Source organism: Peromyscus californicus, unplaced genomic scaffold (genome assembly GCF_007827085.1).
Source record: "Peromyscus californicus insignis strain IS unplaced genomic scaffold, ASM782708v3 Scaffold_14__1_contigs__length_90479793_seg_2, whole genome shotgun sequence".
NCBI lineage: Eukaryota > Metazoa > Chordata > Mammalia > Rodentia > Cricetidae > Peromyscus > Peromyscus californicus.
Window position 1 is genome coordinate 38,471,839 of NW_026294436.1, and position 18,388 is coordinate 38,490,226.

General features: G+C 45.9%; 2 protein-coding genes and 1 pseudogene across 2 annotated transcripts in view; 1 reads left to right on the top strand and 2 right to left on the bottom strand.

Moving 5' to 3' along the window:
• Positions 1 to 12,681, top strand: part of Nmnat2 (nicotinamide nucleotide adenylyltransferase 2) — a 164,315-nt gene extending 151,634 nt beyond the window's left edge. Inside the window, exons 9-11 of the mRNA XM_052737195.1 lie at positions 5,078 to 5,179; positions 5,815 to 5,882; positions 9,025 to 12,681. Of these exons, the coding sequence (XP_052593155.1) occupies positions 5,078 to 5,179; positions 5,815 to 5,882; positions 9,025 to 9,127 (273 nt within the window). The 3' untranslated portion in view covers positions 9,128 to 12,681. The remainder of the gene's footprint in view (positions 1 to 5,077; positions 5,180 to 5,814; positions 5,883 to 9,024) is intronic.
• On the bottom strand, positions 2,881 to 4,559 carry LOC128109525 (BCL2/adenovirus E1B 19 kDa protein-interacting protein 3-like; annotated as a pseudogene).
• A 3,407-nt stretch (positions 12,682 to 16,088) lies between the features above and the next one.
• Lamc2 (laminin subunit gamma 2) overlaps positions 16,089 to 18,388 on the bottom strand; it is a 67,837-nt gene continuing 65,537 nt past the window's right edge. The window contains exon 23 of the mRNA XM_052737197.1: positions 16,089 to 17,632. Coding sequence (XP_052593157.1) covers positions 17,379 to 17,632 — 254 coding nt within the window. The 3' untranslated portion in view covers positions 16,089 to 17,378. The remainder of the gene's footprint in view (positions 17,633 to 18,388) is intronic.

Sequence of the window (18,388 nt, forward strand, 5' to 3'; positions counted from 1 at the left end):
GACCTTTTATTTCAACAACTTCAGATTTTTAGCTGCAATCCTGTGTTAAGCAATAGGGGAAGCAGAGGAAAGGGGACTAGAAACACCCAAGGGTGTGTATGCACCACACACACACAAATACACACACACACACACACACACACACACCACGCACACATCACACACCATACCACATACACACGCACACCACACACACAAATATACACACACACACCATACACTATACCACAATACACTATACCACACCACACATACCCTATATCCTACACACTCCACCACACACACAAATACACACACACACCATACACCATACCACACACACACAAATACACACACACCACACACCATACCACACACACACCACACCACACACATACCATATACTAACCACACATACACTACACCACACACACATACACACACACCATACACCATACCACACACACCATACACTATACCACATATACACTACACCACACACACACTACACACACCCTATGCCCTACACACCCCACCACACATACACACACACACACACACCACACACACCCTATACCCTACACACCCCACCACACATACACACACCATACACACCCTATACCCTACACGCCCCACCACAAACACACACCACACTACACCCACACACAAATACACACACACCACACCACACACACACACCACACACACCTTATAACCTATACCCCCCTACACACCCATACACACACACACACACACACACACACACACACACACACACACACACTGTGAAATTTTCTGGTAGAGAAGAATGGACCACTGACTGTACCAGGCTTTTTCTCTTTGGCCACCAATCAACTCCCAAATCATGGCACAAAGACTTACTAGTTTTGGATGCTCGGCCTAGTTTAGGCACATATCTGTCTAGCTCTTTTAACTTAAATGAACCTGTTTCTCTTTGTCTGCCTTTTGCCTTGGGGCTTTTACTTTTCTTTCTGTATATCTTACTTTCACTGCTTCTCATGTCTGGTTGGCTGGTGGCAGCTGCCTGGTTTCTTGCCCTGGACGGGTCCCTCATTCTCTCCTCCTTCTTTCGTTCCTCCTCTTTTGGAACCTAGATTTCTCCTATTTATTCTCTCTGCCTGCCAGCCCTGCCTATCCTTTTTCTGCCTAGCTATTGGCTGTTCAGCTCTTTTTTAGACCAATCAGGTGCCTTAGGCAGGCAAGGTGAAACAGATGCAACACATCTTTACATAATTAAACACACACCCTTACATGGTCAAACAAATGTAACACATCTTTACACAGTTAAAGTAGTATTCTGCAGCATAAATAAATGTAGCCCATCTTTGCCTAGTTAAAATCATATTCCACAACAGACCACAGTTCTTCATCAGTTCTGTTTTTGTGAAACTAGTTTGAAGAATTATGGGGGATGGGGGAAACTCTGAGTCCTTTAACCCCAAAGCAGATCTTGCTCAATGACTTGAACTGCTTACAAGCCACGCCATCCCTCCTCCTCCTCTGGGACCCATAACTGGCGGGATCTAAACCTGCTCCAAGCCTACCAAATGCTGTGAATTCCAAGCTCCTTGAAAATGAATATCAGCACATTTCTAGAAGGCAATTTGGTAATATGTCTTAAAAGCTTGAAATACTTCCAGTTTACATCCTTTTATCCAATTATGTTACTTTTTATCCCGAGGAAATAATTCGAGCTGTAATAAAAGATTTATGTATAAAGATATTCATCAAAGTGTTTATACCAAAGTTATGTTGCAGTAACTATGAAGCTACTAAAATCTTTCCATACTCTCTGACTACGGTGAAATATAGAAAGTGTTAAAAACCCATATCTCCACGTAATTTTTACTTATTTAGTGCGCGAGTTGCATGGCATGGAGGTCAAGGGCCAAGTTGCAGGATTGGCTCTCCTCCCGCCATGTGGGTTCCAGGCGTTGAATTCTGGTGTTCAGGCTGGAGAGCAAGTTCTTTTACCTGCTGACCCATGAGGCTGGCCCTCAAAGAATCTCAGTTATGTCACAGAATCCTCACAATCTAATGCTAAATGAAAATGATGCAAGCTGAGGCTGGAGAGATGACTTAGTTAAGAGTGTGTGCTGCTTTGACAGAGGACCTGAGTTTGATCCCTAGCACTCATATCAGACAGCTCACAACTGTCCGTAACTCCAACTGCAGGGGGATCACTTCTGATCTCCACGGGCACCTGCACTCCAGTGTGCATGTGCTCATGTGTGCATGCATACACACACACACACACACACACACACACACACACACACACACACACACACACAGAGAGTTAAAATAAATCTTATCAAAAAAGAGAAGAGAATGCAAGTAATTACTATGTAAGCCATTGATTTTTAAGTTTTAGTTTTTCAGTGTGTGGGATGAGGACCCAGTGCATTCTGGGAAAGCATTCTACCATTGAGCTATGGCCTCATGCCTTACATTGCAGTTTAGTGCTAATGTGGAGCTAACACAGCTATTCATAGACAGGAAAGCCCTGGGATACGCTGAAGGATTAACTGTGGGTACCTGGATTGTGTGGTTGAGATTGATTTCTATTTTTTTTCTCTATTTCCCAAGCTTGTATTATATCTGTAATTAGAAAAAAAAATAAAGAGCTGGCGTGGTTTCTCATATCTGTCATTTCATCATTTGGAAGGCTGAGACAAGTAGATGGTGAGTTTGAGGCTAGTTTAGGCTATATATCAAGATCCTTTCTTAACAGCACTCCCAAAAAAGTTGTTTTTGTTTTTTAATGAAAGAATTTCCTTTCTTTCTTTCTCTTTCTTTCTTTCTTTCTTTCTTTCTTTCTTTCTTTCTTTCTTTCTCTCTTTCTCTCTCTCTCTCTCTTTCTTTCTTTCTTTTTGACTGTTAAAATGTTACTTTTATTGAACTCACCTGAGTTAAGTGTGGGACAATGAAACAAGTACATGTTTATATATATATGGATATATACAGCATGTCCAGGAGGCAGCCTTTCAAAACCGTGCTATGGAAAAGAGGAAGACTGACAATATGCCTGGATTAACAGAAGCTCTGGATACTGGTTAGCCCATATGCAGATCCAGTAATCGCCAAAGGATTTGGCAAAGATGTATTTCCTTTTCATTTCCAGTCTTTTAAAGTAAGACAGATTTGCTTACAATGCAGCTGACTTTAAAAGCACACAAAATTGAAGTACAAACAGTGGGATTAAATGCAGCTGAGTGGTGAAGGCGCCCGCCACCAAACTGACAACCCAAGGTGGGGATGGCAGACAATGAGGCTGCACACAGGGGTTGTGGATGATTTTAGCTTCGCCTGGCTGTTTAAAAAAGTAAGAGGTCTTTACAGACACACCTGTTTAATTAACTACATTTGTATTTTCTACTGTGTAATAGGATTATAAGGCCACAATATTCCTTTGGGACAAACCCTTTAATGATTTTAATATCACTTACTCATTCTTTTGAAGTGTAAAGTGTCTTAACTGGATTACGATTATAGATCACTTTTAAATACACCATTGCTACTATATTAAAATTATTTATGCTGTTTATATCTAATATTCAAAGAAAATTTACTAATAAATGTTACAATAGGTATCAGTCTGACATGCTTATTAATTGATCCCCAGGTATAATTATAGGTCATGATATTAGTCTATTCTGTCTAACTAAATAAGGAACACTGCATTTACAGAACAAATAAACACCCGTAGTGCAGACACCCAAGGATCATGCTAGTTCTTCAGTTACCTGTCACAGCTCAGACGTGAATCCTCACTGTGTGAACCAAAGTCAGCTCCAGTTCTTCATCAAAAGGTGCTAGTGGGCGTTGTCAGACGCCTTCCAGTGTAGACCCCCAACCCCGTGGCCAGCAGGTGAGACCACGACAGAGATGGAAGAAAAACCTCCAGGAAGTCTGCTGAGAAAACGCCTCCCTTCTTCACAACGCTTGTGTCTCTCCTGCTGAGAGTAGCTGTGTGCTTCGGGTGTTTAAAAAGGAACTCCTTGGGGGGAATATTTTCTGGCCGACTTGACCAATCTCATATCCAATCTGAGTTTTTCTTCAAGATGCTTTCAACTTCTCTCCTCTCGATATAATCTCCCTCAGACAGAGTGCTGTTTTTCTCTCCAAAGCTGTGGGTGTCTATTCCAGCTCTGTTGGTATCTTGTGGTGTCTGGGAGCGAGGTGGGCTGTCACAGTGAGAACTCTCGGAGCTACTTCGTCCAGATTCAGGCTGAGCATCCAGCGGTATTTTTTCCATGTCCCCATTATAAATAGAGACGGAGGCTGGAACACTGCTCCCATTCCCATTGCTGAAGTGCAGTTCTACCCCGGAACCCTGCAGGTTCTCCTCCCCGCTCTGCGACACGATGGCTCGGCAAAAGAGCCCGAGCCCAACTGCGGCAGGCCTCAGCGGCGGTCGGTCACCGAGAGATACGAGGGCCACCCACAGCCTGCTCAGCCAGGATTTTGTTTCTTATAAGGGGTCTAGCTTCCCCAGAGGCTGATCTCAGTGACCCCCATATGAATTAACCAGCACCCCCACCACTACCTGCGCACATGGGGATTCCTTCTGAGTGTGTCTTTGCTTGTGGCTGCACCCGAGTGAGTCCACAGCATATGACTGAGCCATGGGACAGAAGGGAGCAAAAGAGTCTCTCTCATGCTGTCCCACTCAGGGCCGAGGTAAACATGCTGGACAACAGAATCAGTTTCACCCACGAGGGTATTTTCCAGATACTCATGCTATTTTGCGACACTGCACTCAAACAAGAGCTTCGAGGATTAGAAAGGTCTTGTTCAGACATGCTAAAGGGTGTTCATTCATTCTAGAAGTATTTCTTACATGTCTTCTGTGCCAGACAAGGTTCCCACTCCTTCTATGAAGACTATTGTCAGTAGTTCAGGTTGCTGACTGATAGGGCTGAGAAGGTAAATTGGAAACTAATGTTTGAAGTTCCTGTAAAACAACGGAATGTCACTCTGCTCTGTTGTAGCCACTTGGTAGGAAGTTGAGGTGACAGATTTCACTAAAGTTGTTTTACTCTCTCCCTCCTTCCCTCTCTCTCCCTATCTTCAGATGGAGGTGATTGTTGGGGACTTTGGGATCGTGGTGGTGCCCCGGGATGCAGCTGACACAGACCGAATCATGAATCACTCCTCAATACTCCGCAAATACAAAGTAAGTCTTCCGTTCCCTGATGGTATATTTCTGTGATATAGCCTTCTCAGAAAGTTCTGGGGGACTGGAAGAGTGAGGGAGCAAAAGTAGCTGTCTTAGTTAGGGACACCATGACCATGGCAACTCTTTTTAGTTTTTCGAGACAGGGTATCTCTGTGTAGCCTTGGATGTCCTGAAACTCGCTCTATAGACCAGACTGGACTTGAACTCAGAGATCTGCCTGCCTCTGCCTCCTGAGTGCTGGGATTAAAGGCATGTGCCACCACCGCCCAGCTTATGGCAACTTTTATAAAGGAAAGCATTTAATTGGGGAGGCTTACAGTTCAGAGGTGTAGTCCATTATTGTCCTGGCGGGAAGCATGGCAGTGTGCAGGCAGACATGGTGCTGGAGAAGGAGCTGAGAGTTCTACATCTTGAGCTGCGGGAAGCAGAAGGAGACTGCTTGTCACATTGAGAATAGCTTGAGCATATGAGTCCTCAAAGCCTGCCCCCACAGTGGCACACTTTCTCCAACAAGGCCACACTTCCTAATAGTGTCACTCCCTATAGTGAGTCTATGGAGGCCATACCTATTCAAACCACCACAGCAGCCTAAGAGAGGGATTAGTGACCTGTTTTTTCTGCTCTATTTCCAGAACAATATCATGGTGGTGAAGGATGACATCAACCATCCCATGTCTGTAGTCAGCTCCACCAAGAGCAGGTATGGTTGACAATGGGCAGGGGCACTGGCCAAACCGATTTAAATTTTTCCATAGCTTTCCTCAGTCAAAGACAACCTGTCTTGGTTAACTTTTCTATTGCTCTGATAAGACACCATGACCAAGGCTAATAGGAGAAGCTAAGAGAAGAAAACATTTGTTTGGGGCTTAGAGTTTCAGCTAAGGAGTCTAAGACCATCATGGTAGGGAGCAGAACAGCAGGCAGGCAGGTGTGGTGCTGGAGCAGTTGCTGAAAGCTCTTGAGATACCGCCATGAGGCAGAGAGATCTCAAAGTCCACCCCCAGTGACACACCTCCTCCAACATGGCCACACCTCCTAATCCTTTCCAAACACTTCCACCATCCAGGGACCAAGAAAGGCCTGTGGGAGCCTTTCTCATTCAAACCACTCTTTGGACTTCATGTATTTATCTCCGTTTACTTTGTTTTTGTTGTTGTTTGTTTGGTTGGTTTTTGAGACAGGGTTTCTCTGTGTAGCTCTGGCTGTGCTAGAACTCTGTCTCTGTAGACCAGGCTAGCCTCAAACTCACAGAGATCCCCCTGCCTCTGCCTCCCGAGTGCTGGGATTAAAGGCGTGCGCCACCACCGTCCGGCTCCCTGTTTACTTTCAAATGAGGAAACAGCACCCTAACTGGTCTTAGCTGGCTTGAGGGAGGAAGAGGAGTTTTCAGTTGTGGACTCTTAGTTTGAGGATGCTGAGAAAGTCAAGCATTATTAGTTCAAGTATAAGCCAGGCTGCCATTGAATGAGTCTCGGGTCCAGAGTTTGCAATGAAGCAGCTGTATAGTTCTCACTTACAGAAGTCCAAAGGAGCCAAGTCTGGTCTCTTCAGTCTGAAGCTCCATGGTTGGGGACATATCTGCTGCCGAGATTGTGGGAAAGAACAAGGTGAAGCCCAAGGCAGGAAGTTTTCTCTTTAAGATGACCCACCCAGGCACCATGGATCATATACTCGGGAGGTAGATGCAGGAAGATAAAAAAAATTCAATGGCAGCCTGGGCCTCATAGCAAGAACCTACTCAAAAATAAATAAATAGGGACTAAAGGCTGCTCCTCCAGAAGATCCAGATTGGATTCTTAGCACCCACGTGTCAACTCATGACCATTTGGAACTACAGTTCCAGGGGATCCAGTGCCTACTTCGGGCCTCTGCAGGCAGTGTACACATATGATACACATATGTTTATGCGAGCAAAACACCCATACACATAAAATAAGATTAAATAAATCTTAAAAAAAAATAATGAAGTAACCCAGAGTTGTAAGTAACACACTGGCACATGGGTGGAGGAAGGCTGGAAAACACAATTTATTGCTCAGCAGCTACATATCTAAATAAAACTAAAAGGGGGGGAAATTAATATTAAAGACTCTTAACAGTCTCCTCCATAAACTCCAAGTGGAAATGTCCTGTGAAATGGTGAGATGTATAGGCCATAGAAGTTTGGAAGTGTAATCTGAGAGCCATGAGCATCTGTGTCAGGTAAAATAAGCTGGTTCAGCTGGTAAAAGGGCACCTGCTGGCAAGTCTCACTGCCCAGGTTCAACCCCCGGAACACACACGGCGGAAGGAGAGAACCAACTCCTAAAAGTTGTCCTCCGAGTCCCATGCTTACACTGTGGAGCACGCACACTCTCATACACATATGCTAATCAACTAATTGAAAATATTCCAGGTCCAGATGAGCTCACAAAGTCAAGCAGTGAAGAGAAAGCAGCTAGCAGGAACATGGCAAACTTTCCAGCCTTTCCGTGAAGGCTGAGGAGCAGTTAGAAGTCCCCAGCAGGGATGCCTAGTAGCTGAGGAGGAAGAGTCCAACATTGCCCTCTGGTCACATGCTTCCGAGAAGTCAAATAAGCCAAGGACTCAAATAGTCTACTGGACTTCTTCCCTTGGAGACAGTGATGGAGACATTCACAGAGTGGCAGCCACTGGGAGGCTAGGACAGAAACCACAAACAGTGGGTAAAGAGGAGGGCAGGGCTTTGATTCCAACATGGCTGTTCCTTAGACCCTGGGAAGTTACTCTATGGCCGTACAAACGCCTGTGTTCCATTTGGTTCAACCAGACCAGGATTTCCTGGGGTTGGACTCAGGCTTGGCTTCTCCACCGAGTCTGATGAAGTTGGAACTATTATTGGAGACCACTTTTCGGAATGTTCTGATGTGCAGGGAGACACTTCAGGACGCGCCTTGTAAGGTAAAGGCAGGGCTTGCCCTGAAGGCAGAGAGCCAGAAACCGTTCTTGGCTCAGTGACATCCTGAGACTGTTGTCTAAGGAAAGAGCAGAGAGGAGAAGGCCAGAGGGAAAGTGTGCAGGAATCAGGTGGACATTTGTCCCTGGAACCTTCACCTGTCTCTGTCCCTCGTGGCTAAGGGCTTCTGCGAGGGGATAAGGTGAACTCAAGCTGAAGAATCCTCTAAGAGACCCAATTTTCATGAGACCAGCGTGCAGACAAACCCAAACAGATAAACTTAAGAGTTCTTAAAAATACACGAAAAGTTTATTAAAAGAAAAAACTAGGAAAGCTAAAATGTCAACCCTATCTATGCCTGACGTGACTCATTTAATCCTCTAAACAAGTGGATGTAACTCACTCAAATGTTACCTTAATTGTACCGAAGGAAAAACTGAAGAAAAGGACTTAACTGACTTGCCTGATGGGCCAATGAGATGGCTCTGTGGGGAAAGGAGCTTGCCCCCAAGGTTGACGACCTGAGTTCGATCCCCAGGACCCACCTGGCAAAGGACAGAACTGAGTTCCACATATTGCCCTCTGGTCTCTACACATCGGCTATGGCACATGTATACTCACACACACACACACACACACACACACACACACACACACACACACACGTACACATTAAGTAAATAAATGTAAAAGAAAACAACATTCCCAAGGTCTCTCTCTACTCGGTGGCAGGACAAGATGAAGGTGTCATTGGGAGCGGAGGGACAGTCTGTGTGGGGATGAGGATCTTGCCAATACTGTTCACTCAACCCAGGCAAAGGCTGCTGGCAGGGTGCTTTAGACCCTTTCCTGAAAGCAGAGGGCAGACCAGGGCCGTGCACTTTCTTGGGCATGGATGTCCACCTGATTGCTGTTTCTTCTCCTGCAGGCTGGCCCTGCAGCATGGGGACGGCCATGTCGTGGATTACCTGTCCCAGCCAGTCATCGACTACATCCTCAAGAGCCAGCTGTACATCAACGCCTCGGGCTAGCGACACCCGGCTCTCTCCTCGCCCCTTGTCCTCTGCCGACACACTGGCCCCTCCAGCCACTGTCAGACCCCATTTTCTCTCTGCCTCTGTTTCTCTGTCTTCATCTTGACTGTTCTCCCCACTGGTTGACTTAACCCCCACAGTGTGGGGGGCCTGCGAAGAACCGTGATTTCCCATTCCACAGTCGTCTTTGGATAAAATTTTCCTCTAGTCTGCGGGTCGGGGGTGGGTAAGGGGACAGGGTGGGAGTTGGGGGGAGTGCAGCCCTTGGAGATGTACTGGTGTCCGTCTCCCAGCATGCTCTAGAGAGGCGACTCTGGTGCCCATTCTCCCAGCATGCTCTGGGGACGGGGCTCAGGCGCTCGCCTTCCCAGCATGCCCTTTACCACAAAGGGCTATTTTTCTTTATTTCTTTCCCTTTGTCCACTTCTTGTAGAACTTGGATGGAATCAGTGTGTGCGGTTTTTATGTTTGTAGTCCTGATGCTCTCCTGTGGTTTACTTCCCTTCTGACAGGACACGATTAGCCAGTCTCAGCACACGGAGTGTGTGAGGGCCACACCCAGGAAAGAAGGCGGAGCCGCTTCTGCTTCTTCAACACACATGCATGCATGCACAAATTCATACACACACACACACACACACACACACACACACACACACACACACACACACACCAGCAACAACCCCAGACCCCTTTGGTCAGGAATAAGACTCTCAGGTTCTGAAACCTGGCACACAAGTCTGGGAAGAGGAGGATTTCTCAGAATTTGAGTCCCTGGTTTCAGATGACCGTGGTCCTGATGCTCTGTGTCTGACTGGTGGCATTGTGTGGGTTCCCTGCCAACCAGGCATCTCCAGAGAGCAAAAGCCCTTAGAGGCCATGGTAAGATGTGTTCCTGCCCGTGAGAGGAATCTCAGGCGAGACCAAGAGCTGATAATCCGTTCATTTCTTTTGAAAACACGCCAAGAATCACTTGACCATAGAGATTCTTTGCTAATTGGGACTATTTATTGCCTGTTTGGCTAGGAATGCAATTTGTTACCCTGAGGAGAATTCATGATCCCCATCCACTCAACCTGAGGTTGCCCAGCAGTGCCCAAGTTCCCTTCTTTCTTGGAAAGCGATCACCCTTATTCCTGAGCTGGCCCTATTGGTCTCTGCAGAGCCCAGCAGTAGCTAATGCCCTCGGAGGTCTGCTTGACAAGAGTGGGCTCACAACAGAGCCGTCCACCCCCACCCCCCACTTCTCCCCTCTGTCCTCCCCCTTCTCTCTACCTCTGAGGACAGTTTGGACACTCATGCCCTGCCTGGAGAGCTAGTAGGAAGTGACTTGTCTGTTTTGTATGTCCCATCCTGCCTCTAGCTCTTGGGTTTCTGGCTGTTCACGGAAATGGCTCCTGGGTACGAGGCTACTTTTAACTTCTAACATGAGCATGGCCCAGGTGGGACTGAACAGGGGTGATAGTCTTTACGTCATGTTCCACCGTCCTCAGCTGACTCCAGGAGAAAGAAGTGAGTCAACAAGCTGATAGAGCAGCCCCAAGCTGTCGTTCTCAGGCTGTAGAAATGATCTCCAGAGGGAAGAAATTGTTTCTATAATCTAGAGGTCCAATGTTTGGCTAAAAGTCATGGAAAAACTGACAGAGAAAACCTGGAGAATCCATTTGCTCCCAGGTTCTTTGAAATCAAGGGAGCAGAAACCCTGGGGAGTCAGTGTCTGGTCCAGGACCACGCAACAAATCCTGGGAAGCATGATGAGAGGATGTTGTTTCCCTAGACAAGAAAAAAACCGGTAGCTGGGCTGCCTGGGGAAACCTCCGGAGCTGACGAGGGTCCACAGAAGCAGACCCGAGAAAGACTACTTTTCTCTCGTTCCTTTAGTTGACTGTGTTCCCCCTCTGGACTCTGGTCGTTTACTCCACAGCCTGAGATAAGAACCCAGGCTAGGCCAGCCCCCTCAGGGCAACAGGCAGGTAGGAGCAGGGAAGGAAAGGGAGGTGAGCTGAGAGGACAGATGCAGAAGTGGGTTTCTGGGCAGCAGGTGGGCAGATTGTATCTTGATGGAGTGTGTGAAAATGGTTTTCCTTTAACAAACGGAAGTGAGTCCCCTTCCAGGCGGAATTGTCCATTCGCTTCCCTGTCTCTTTCTCCTTTGGTTGGCGCAAAGGTAGAGCCACACCCACCCCACCCTCCCATGCAGAACATCACGGTGTGACTGCGACTGTGACCTGCCCCAGCCAAGATAGTTTTAAGGGATGCCTCACGTGTCCTCAGGATAGCCTTTGGGCTCTGAGTTGTCTTTGGGGGATCTGCTGCTCCCTGTGAAGGTTAGCTAGCCCGTTACAAGCATGGCCCCGAGATGCTGATGAAGGCACAGACTGGAACGATCTGTCAGTGAAAAAACGCCCCTGCCATTTTTTTAGAAAGAGGCTGATAGACGGGCAGGACTTTAATAAGTCTCTCCTCCAGGGATGGGGCTGGGGGGACACTAGGTTGCTAGTCTGTCACACTCCCAATCCCAGGTAGCCTCTGGGCCCCTGGCTTTCATTTTCTTTGAATGTACATTGAGCCAGCAAACGGAATCTCTTCTTGAAGTGCCTGAAATCACAGCTGAAGTTTCCAGAGACACTGCTCTTCCTATTTTGGCTTGGCCTCATGTTTTAGTCTCAATTTCAGGAACTCTCTGAAAGAACTCACGACCTTGCTATTCAAATAAGTAGAGAGGATAATCGAACTGCATCAAAAGCCGGAGGAATACAGAGAGCCCAAACCCAGTTCCTCACTCCAATATTCTCACACACACTTTTAGGGGACTAAGAGAAGCATGCCCGTGTATTTTTTGTTTAAATAGAAAAGAAATGCAATGCCAGGTGTGATGGCCCATACCTGTGATCCCAGCACTGAGAGGTAGAGGCTGGAGGATCAGGAGTTCAAGCCCATCCTCTGGACATATAAGACCTTGTCTCAAAACAAAAACAGCAATGCAAAAACAGCCCCTGAAAAGCCCAGGATCTCTCCCAGGGTTACAGCAGGAGAGGCAGCCGGTGGGATCCGAAGGATGGAGGTGGGCTGATTTTGTAGCTGATGTAATTAAGACACCTTAGAGCTAGCCTGTGGTAACGAGGAGGGTGTGCTCTGCCATGCTGATGTGACCCACACCTTCCTGTGAGCTGACTGGTACACTCAACTAACTCCTTATGTGGTTTCTGTGTAGTATGAGTTTGGAAGTGTCCTAGTAGCCTGTTCCAGTTAATTAGAAATGAGTTGCAGTCTTTCTCACCCCTCTGGTGGGGTCCCAGGGCCCTCAGCTTGATCCTCGTGAGGTTGGAACGGGGAGGAGGAAGCTTTTTTTTTTTTTTTAATCATGTTATCTGCTGATTTAAGAGTGAGATTTGCTTTATGGAAATCAACTCATTAATAAAAACTCCAAGTTGCAATACCATTTCACAGTGAAATATTTTTGAGTAGTAGAGTTTTGTTGCTAGAATAGTCATGGGCAAGAGTTTTATCAGCAAAATGTTTCAATTATGTTAATAAACCAGACAATGCTACTAGTGTCTTGTGTCTTTGTCCAGAACCTTTTCTGTGAGTTGCTCTGAGAAGTCATCACTTTTTCTTCCTTCTGTTACTTGGTGGGAAATAACAGTTGTAAAAATATGCTCAGAGTAAGTGAAGTTCCGCCTAGTCTGGCTGAAGTAACACTGCGGTATAAACCAGAGGGGTTGGTGGGTAAAGGCACTCGCTGTCACCCCTGACAATCTGCATTCAATCCCTGGAATCCTCCTGATTGAAGGAGAGAGCCATGCCACTAGGTTGTTCTCTGATCTCCACAGGTCCACTGTGGCACACACAGCCTCCTTCAACAAATCAAAAGTCAGCCTAGGCTACATAGGACATTCATTCATTCATTCATTCATTCATTCATTCATTCATTCTCTCTCTTCTCTCTCTGTCTCTCTCTGTGTCTCTCTCTCTGTCTTTGTCTCTCTCTCTGTGTCTCTCTGTCTCCTCTCTCTCTCTCTCTCTCTCTCTCCCCCCCATCTCCACACACACACCACCACCACCATCATCATCACCATCATCTCCACACTCAAGAATGTAGAAAGGATAATTTGCAAATTTGTAAATTGTTGCTAAGTTTTCTCCATTTAAGAAAAGTAAACCTTACAGAGCCGAGAGGTGGATGGCTCACCAGTTGAGTGCTATTGCTCTCGGAGAGGACCAGGGTTCAGCTCACCATACCTGCATGGTGACTCACAGCTGTCTAACTCCAGTTCCTGCTGTCCAGTGCCTTATTCTGGCCTCCGTGGTCACTGTGTTCACGTGGTACACGTAAACTCATCTCCACATATGCACATTAAAAAAAAAATTAAACCTAAGATCCTGACCAGCCCACATGCTCCACTCTTGGTTAATTTCAGTCATTTGTTTGAAATCTTTCAAGACAAAGTCTTCTGTGGTCCAGACTGGCCTCCAGCTTGCTTTGTTGCTGAGGATAACTGTGAGTTCCTGGTCCTCTTGACTCCATCTCCCAAGTGCTGGGATTCTAGTGGTGTGCTAACATGACTGGCAATTGGGGCTCTTTAATTATGAATTATGGAGAAAAAAATATATACATAGGTATGAAGATTAAAAAGCTTAGAATTTTGGCACAGAAGATCTCCACTAAGGAATGGTCAAGCTCCCAATTTCTTTTGGCAGCATAAAGAAGCAGAACTGAATGATTTGTTAGTTGCGGGCTCCGGCTGTGACCTTTGACCCTCTTATTTCCTTTTTATGGCTTGTCTAGCTTGGCTGGCCTGAGCACTGGTCATTAGTCATTGTTACCCAACCATCAGCTGTGAGTCAGAAGGTGAAATAATACTTCCCTGTCCCAAGTCAAGGGTTACATATTTGCCAGATTCATTTCGTTCTGTTCTGTGATCGTTTTGATTTTGGGATTCTTAGATCTCCTCCTCTGCTTCCTCCTCCCTAGCCTCCTCCCCCCCTCCTCCTCCTTTAAACTGAGAATAACCCGATTTGTGTGTATCCACGTGGGGTTTCATGGCATATCTTAGGGAAGCTTGATACACCTTGTAAATTGGTTGTGTTTATATTTGCTGTTTTGTTCACAAAGCTAACCGCAGCACCTCCCCCACCCTGAGTGCTTTACGATGAGTGTGTTTAAAATTAAATATAAACATTGGTTTAATTTGCTAGCTTATACCTATATATATATATATATATATATATATATATATATATATATATGAAATACAAAGTAACAATCATATGCATTTCTTTCCTTATGTCCCATCATGAAGCTTTGTATTTCAGAATTTCCCAAGAAGTTCTGTGTGGCCAACAGTATAAAGTAAGTGGAGAGAAATTCTACTATTTTCCAAGTGGGAAAATTAAAACACAGTACAGACCCATAACATTCCCATGACCGGACAAAACATTAAAAGAAGACATGATAAACACAGTCATGGTCCTTGAGATTTGTTCCAAACAGTGGACAGGGCTGAGGATCTTTGGACCCTTTTCTCTGGCCTCCTTAGAGTCCTAGAAAGAAACCACATCCTGGGACAACGTAAGATCTCCATCTGCTAAGGAATCAGCATCTGTGGGCAGCTTCATGTCTGCTCCTCTCACATCTGCTATGAGCCACAGTAGATAAGGCTGTGTGGAACAGTCTACCAAGAGCACCATTACCTGAAAATGCCCGGAGAAGACATACAAGAAGGCCTTCGTGAATAATGATAAGAAACCAGAAACCAAACGTTCTTTGCACTGGCCGGGTCAGATCAAGACAAGCCCTAGGCTTAGAGAAGGCTACTTCTCAGCCATAGCTTTTCTTCTTCTTCGGGTCAGTTTTCCAGGTCCTCAAAATGAGGATGTCATTTCTGCTTCAGCAGTCCCAACAGTCGCTTCTCGCTACCCATCTCTACTGAGATCCCTGTCATTTGCCAAGAAAGACATCCTTATAACTTTTTTTTTTTGAGACACAGTCTCATGTATCCCAGGCTAGCCTCAAATTCACTATGTTCCGCCTAGCCTATGTAGCCAAGGATGATCACTATTGATCCTCTGCCTCTACCTTCAGAGTCCTGGGATTTCAGCTGTGTGGTCATGGCCTGTTTGGTTTCATTTTTCATGCTAGGCACGAACTCCATCAACTGAACTCCATTCCCACCCTAGTTCTCATAAGTTTCTTAACCATCCACCTGGTGGGGAATTATGATTGCAGAGGCATAGCTAACCCAACAGTGTGTACTCCCCTTTCAGAGTGTAGAACTGGCACTGAAAAATGACTTCAAGGAACCCCTACAAATTATAACATGGGCTCAGGAAAATAGAGCGTAAGGTTTTCCCATCCTGGCTTACAAAGGCTCTCCAGGTGTGTCCCTTCTGTCCCTTGGCTTCCTCCTCCTCCCAAGGCAGCCTTAGAAGTCACATATTATAAATGACAGGGCTTAAATTACAGCAGGAAGTTTGTCGGCTGTGGAACTGAGCATTACAAGATAGAATTATCAGACTACTTTCACAAATGACCAAGTTGTCAGACCTCTCAGAACTTAAGAGTCACTGTGGACAAAAGCAGAATCCTTTTATCAGCCCCTTGGGTAAAAGCCAATTCAGACCCTAACTTACTGAACTGTAATTTATTGGAAGGTGTTACGTATACACCACCAACTACAGATTTTACCTTTATTTTATAGTAGATGAAAAAGACAAGAATATTAATTATAGCCTCCACCCAGTGTGGGTTTTTCTAGAGATAATTCTTCATGCTTAGGATCCAGCATCATCTGAATATTCCGAAATGCTCTCATAGTTGGAAAGGGAAGTAGGTCCCTCAGAATCGAACATGCTAACTCTAGGGCCGTGAGCATCAGGATGGCATGCTCCCTCCCATTGCTCTGGTGCTTCCGTCCCAGACTAAGAGTTAAATAAAACCAGAAACTCGTCCCCAGCATCTAACGCTCCTTTATTTGACACACATCCATGAGAAGATGAGGGACTGCAGACGTGAAACAGTACAGAAGTCTTCCGAGCGGAGGCACAAGTGCGTCTGGTCCCTTCGGCGATTCCCACTGGTATTGCCATGATGCAACGGTCTGTTGCAATAGCCTGTCCTGGGAAGGGGTGGAGGGACGGCTGGAACACAGAAAAGTGTATACAACTCAAAACAATTTCAGCCTTGCCCTAACTCAAGTAACCCCCGTGGGGCTGTCTTGCAACACATGTTCTACTGAGCAGTGTTTCAAGCTGAGGGGTGACTGCAATAAATATCACTTGAGATGAACAAGGCCTAGGAGTTTCCATTTATTAGTTTGAGTGTTTGTCCTTCTCACTAGATAGTCAGCTCCATGAGGGTAGATAATGTCGGTACTGTTCCACTCACCCCTGGCACATAGTAGGAACTCAATAAATATATGTTAGAAGGATGGATTATCCCTGATTTAGGGAGAGAGAGAAAAAATAAAATACAATATACAGATGTATAGGAATTTTAGTGTTTGCAAAGGAGGATTGGATTAAGATTAATGTATCTTTTAGACAATTCCACTTCCTTTAATGCCCAAGACACATTTTCTTACATCACTTTGAAACTCAAAGGAAATACGTTCCCCGTGATGGCTTGGCTGATAAGAGATGCTTCCATAAAAATGCCGTCTCTAAGTTATTCTGGCATCGTTAGGAGAAGGATGTCACACTCAGGCCAAGAGCGTGAAGGCGAGAGGGTGGCAGCAGGGACTGTTGCTCCAAATGGGCCAGATTTCCAGGTCCTATGCCCAGCCCTGCCCACTGCACTCAGCTTAAAAGTAGAGGGCACACTCTACTGGGTGGGCAATGGAGGAAATCCGGTCAACAAAAACTTGCAGTGGGTGAAGCAAGAGTACTTTCCCGGCCACAGTGTGATTAGATATCTTGTCCTGACATACGTGCAGCAGCACTTTGTATATTCCAGGTCTCTGTTTATGACTGTTCTGAGGTCAACATTTGTTGGTCAGCTGGTCCTTGATCAGTCTCATTCCCAATGCTACCTGCCCCATTGCCAGCACCAGGAAGCAAGCAGTACCAGGTTGGCACAGGAAGACATCCATCTACCCATAGTCTCAGGGATAGAATCGGGTCCAATAGATCTGAACAAACCCATTAAACATGCTCAAATGTCCTCAGCCCGTCCCATCCACATGAGATGGCTCCTGATCCCTGAGGTCTGTGTCCCAAGAACCTCAGTGGACAAATTTCTATGGTGGCTTCACTGTTGCTCCAGAGCCTGGGTATTATAGCATCCTGGGGGCAGGTTGTCTCGAATGTTCTCCAGGTTCTTCACATCGGCCAGAATCCCATCTATGCTTGTCTCCAGCAGATGGAGGTGGTTCTTCTGTCGACGTGCCCTCTCCTCCAACTCAGACATCAGGGGCCGCAGTTGGCTGTTGATCTGGGTCTTAGCTTGGAAAAGCTCTTCCTCCAATAGCATCAACCCCTCTTCATCCACACTGCCAGGCTGGTCTATGTTAGGGAACAAGAAAGGTGTTAACCGAGAAAAGCTGTGGTGAGTTCTTGAGGAACCCTTGATTCCGCCTGCCCAGAGGAAACACCATGCCATATATTGAAATGGTTTTACTTTAAATGAGGAATAATGTAGAAATCTGAGCAAACTAGGCATGCATGTGTGCTGTGGACAACCTAGTTCAAGACTGAGCTCCGTCACACAGCCAGTGAAGTCTGGAGTTCTATCTGGTTGAAATAACAGATCGTGTTCTGAGAGGAGAAGGGCAAAGGTTACAGGGGTCTGAGAACTATCCAAGGTAACTGCCTGACACAGCTCACCCCTGGGAACCGAACTAACTCCAAACACGCTTTCTCTCACCCCGAGGAAATAGCTTATTTTCTATTAAGAGACCTTTAGAAACTGGCTGAGCTTCAGGGTTTACAGAGGCCAAGGTACGCTTAGCTATTTGGGGGATGGGTTCCAGCTGTTAGAGAATGATGTAAGACTTCATTCTGGCTTGGAACAGTAGGGATCCTGCTAGGTATCTATTTCTTTCCAATGGCAAATGCCACTGCATTTATTCATGTGTATTTTACCCAGACACTTCATAAAGCCTATGTCAATGTGAGGGCACTGGCCATATACATTTAGTTCAAGTAGATTGGAGCAGCTCCCAGTGAATTCACTCTCAAGGTCAGGTTGCCTCACATATCTGAGCTGTAGTGATGAGATTTGTTTCCTATTTATTTATTTATTATTTATTTTTTTATTTT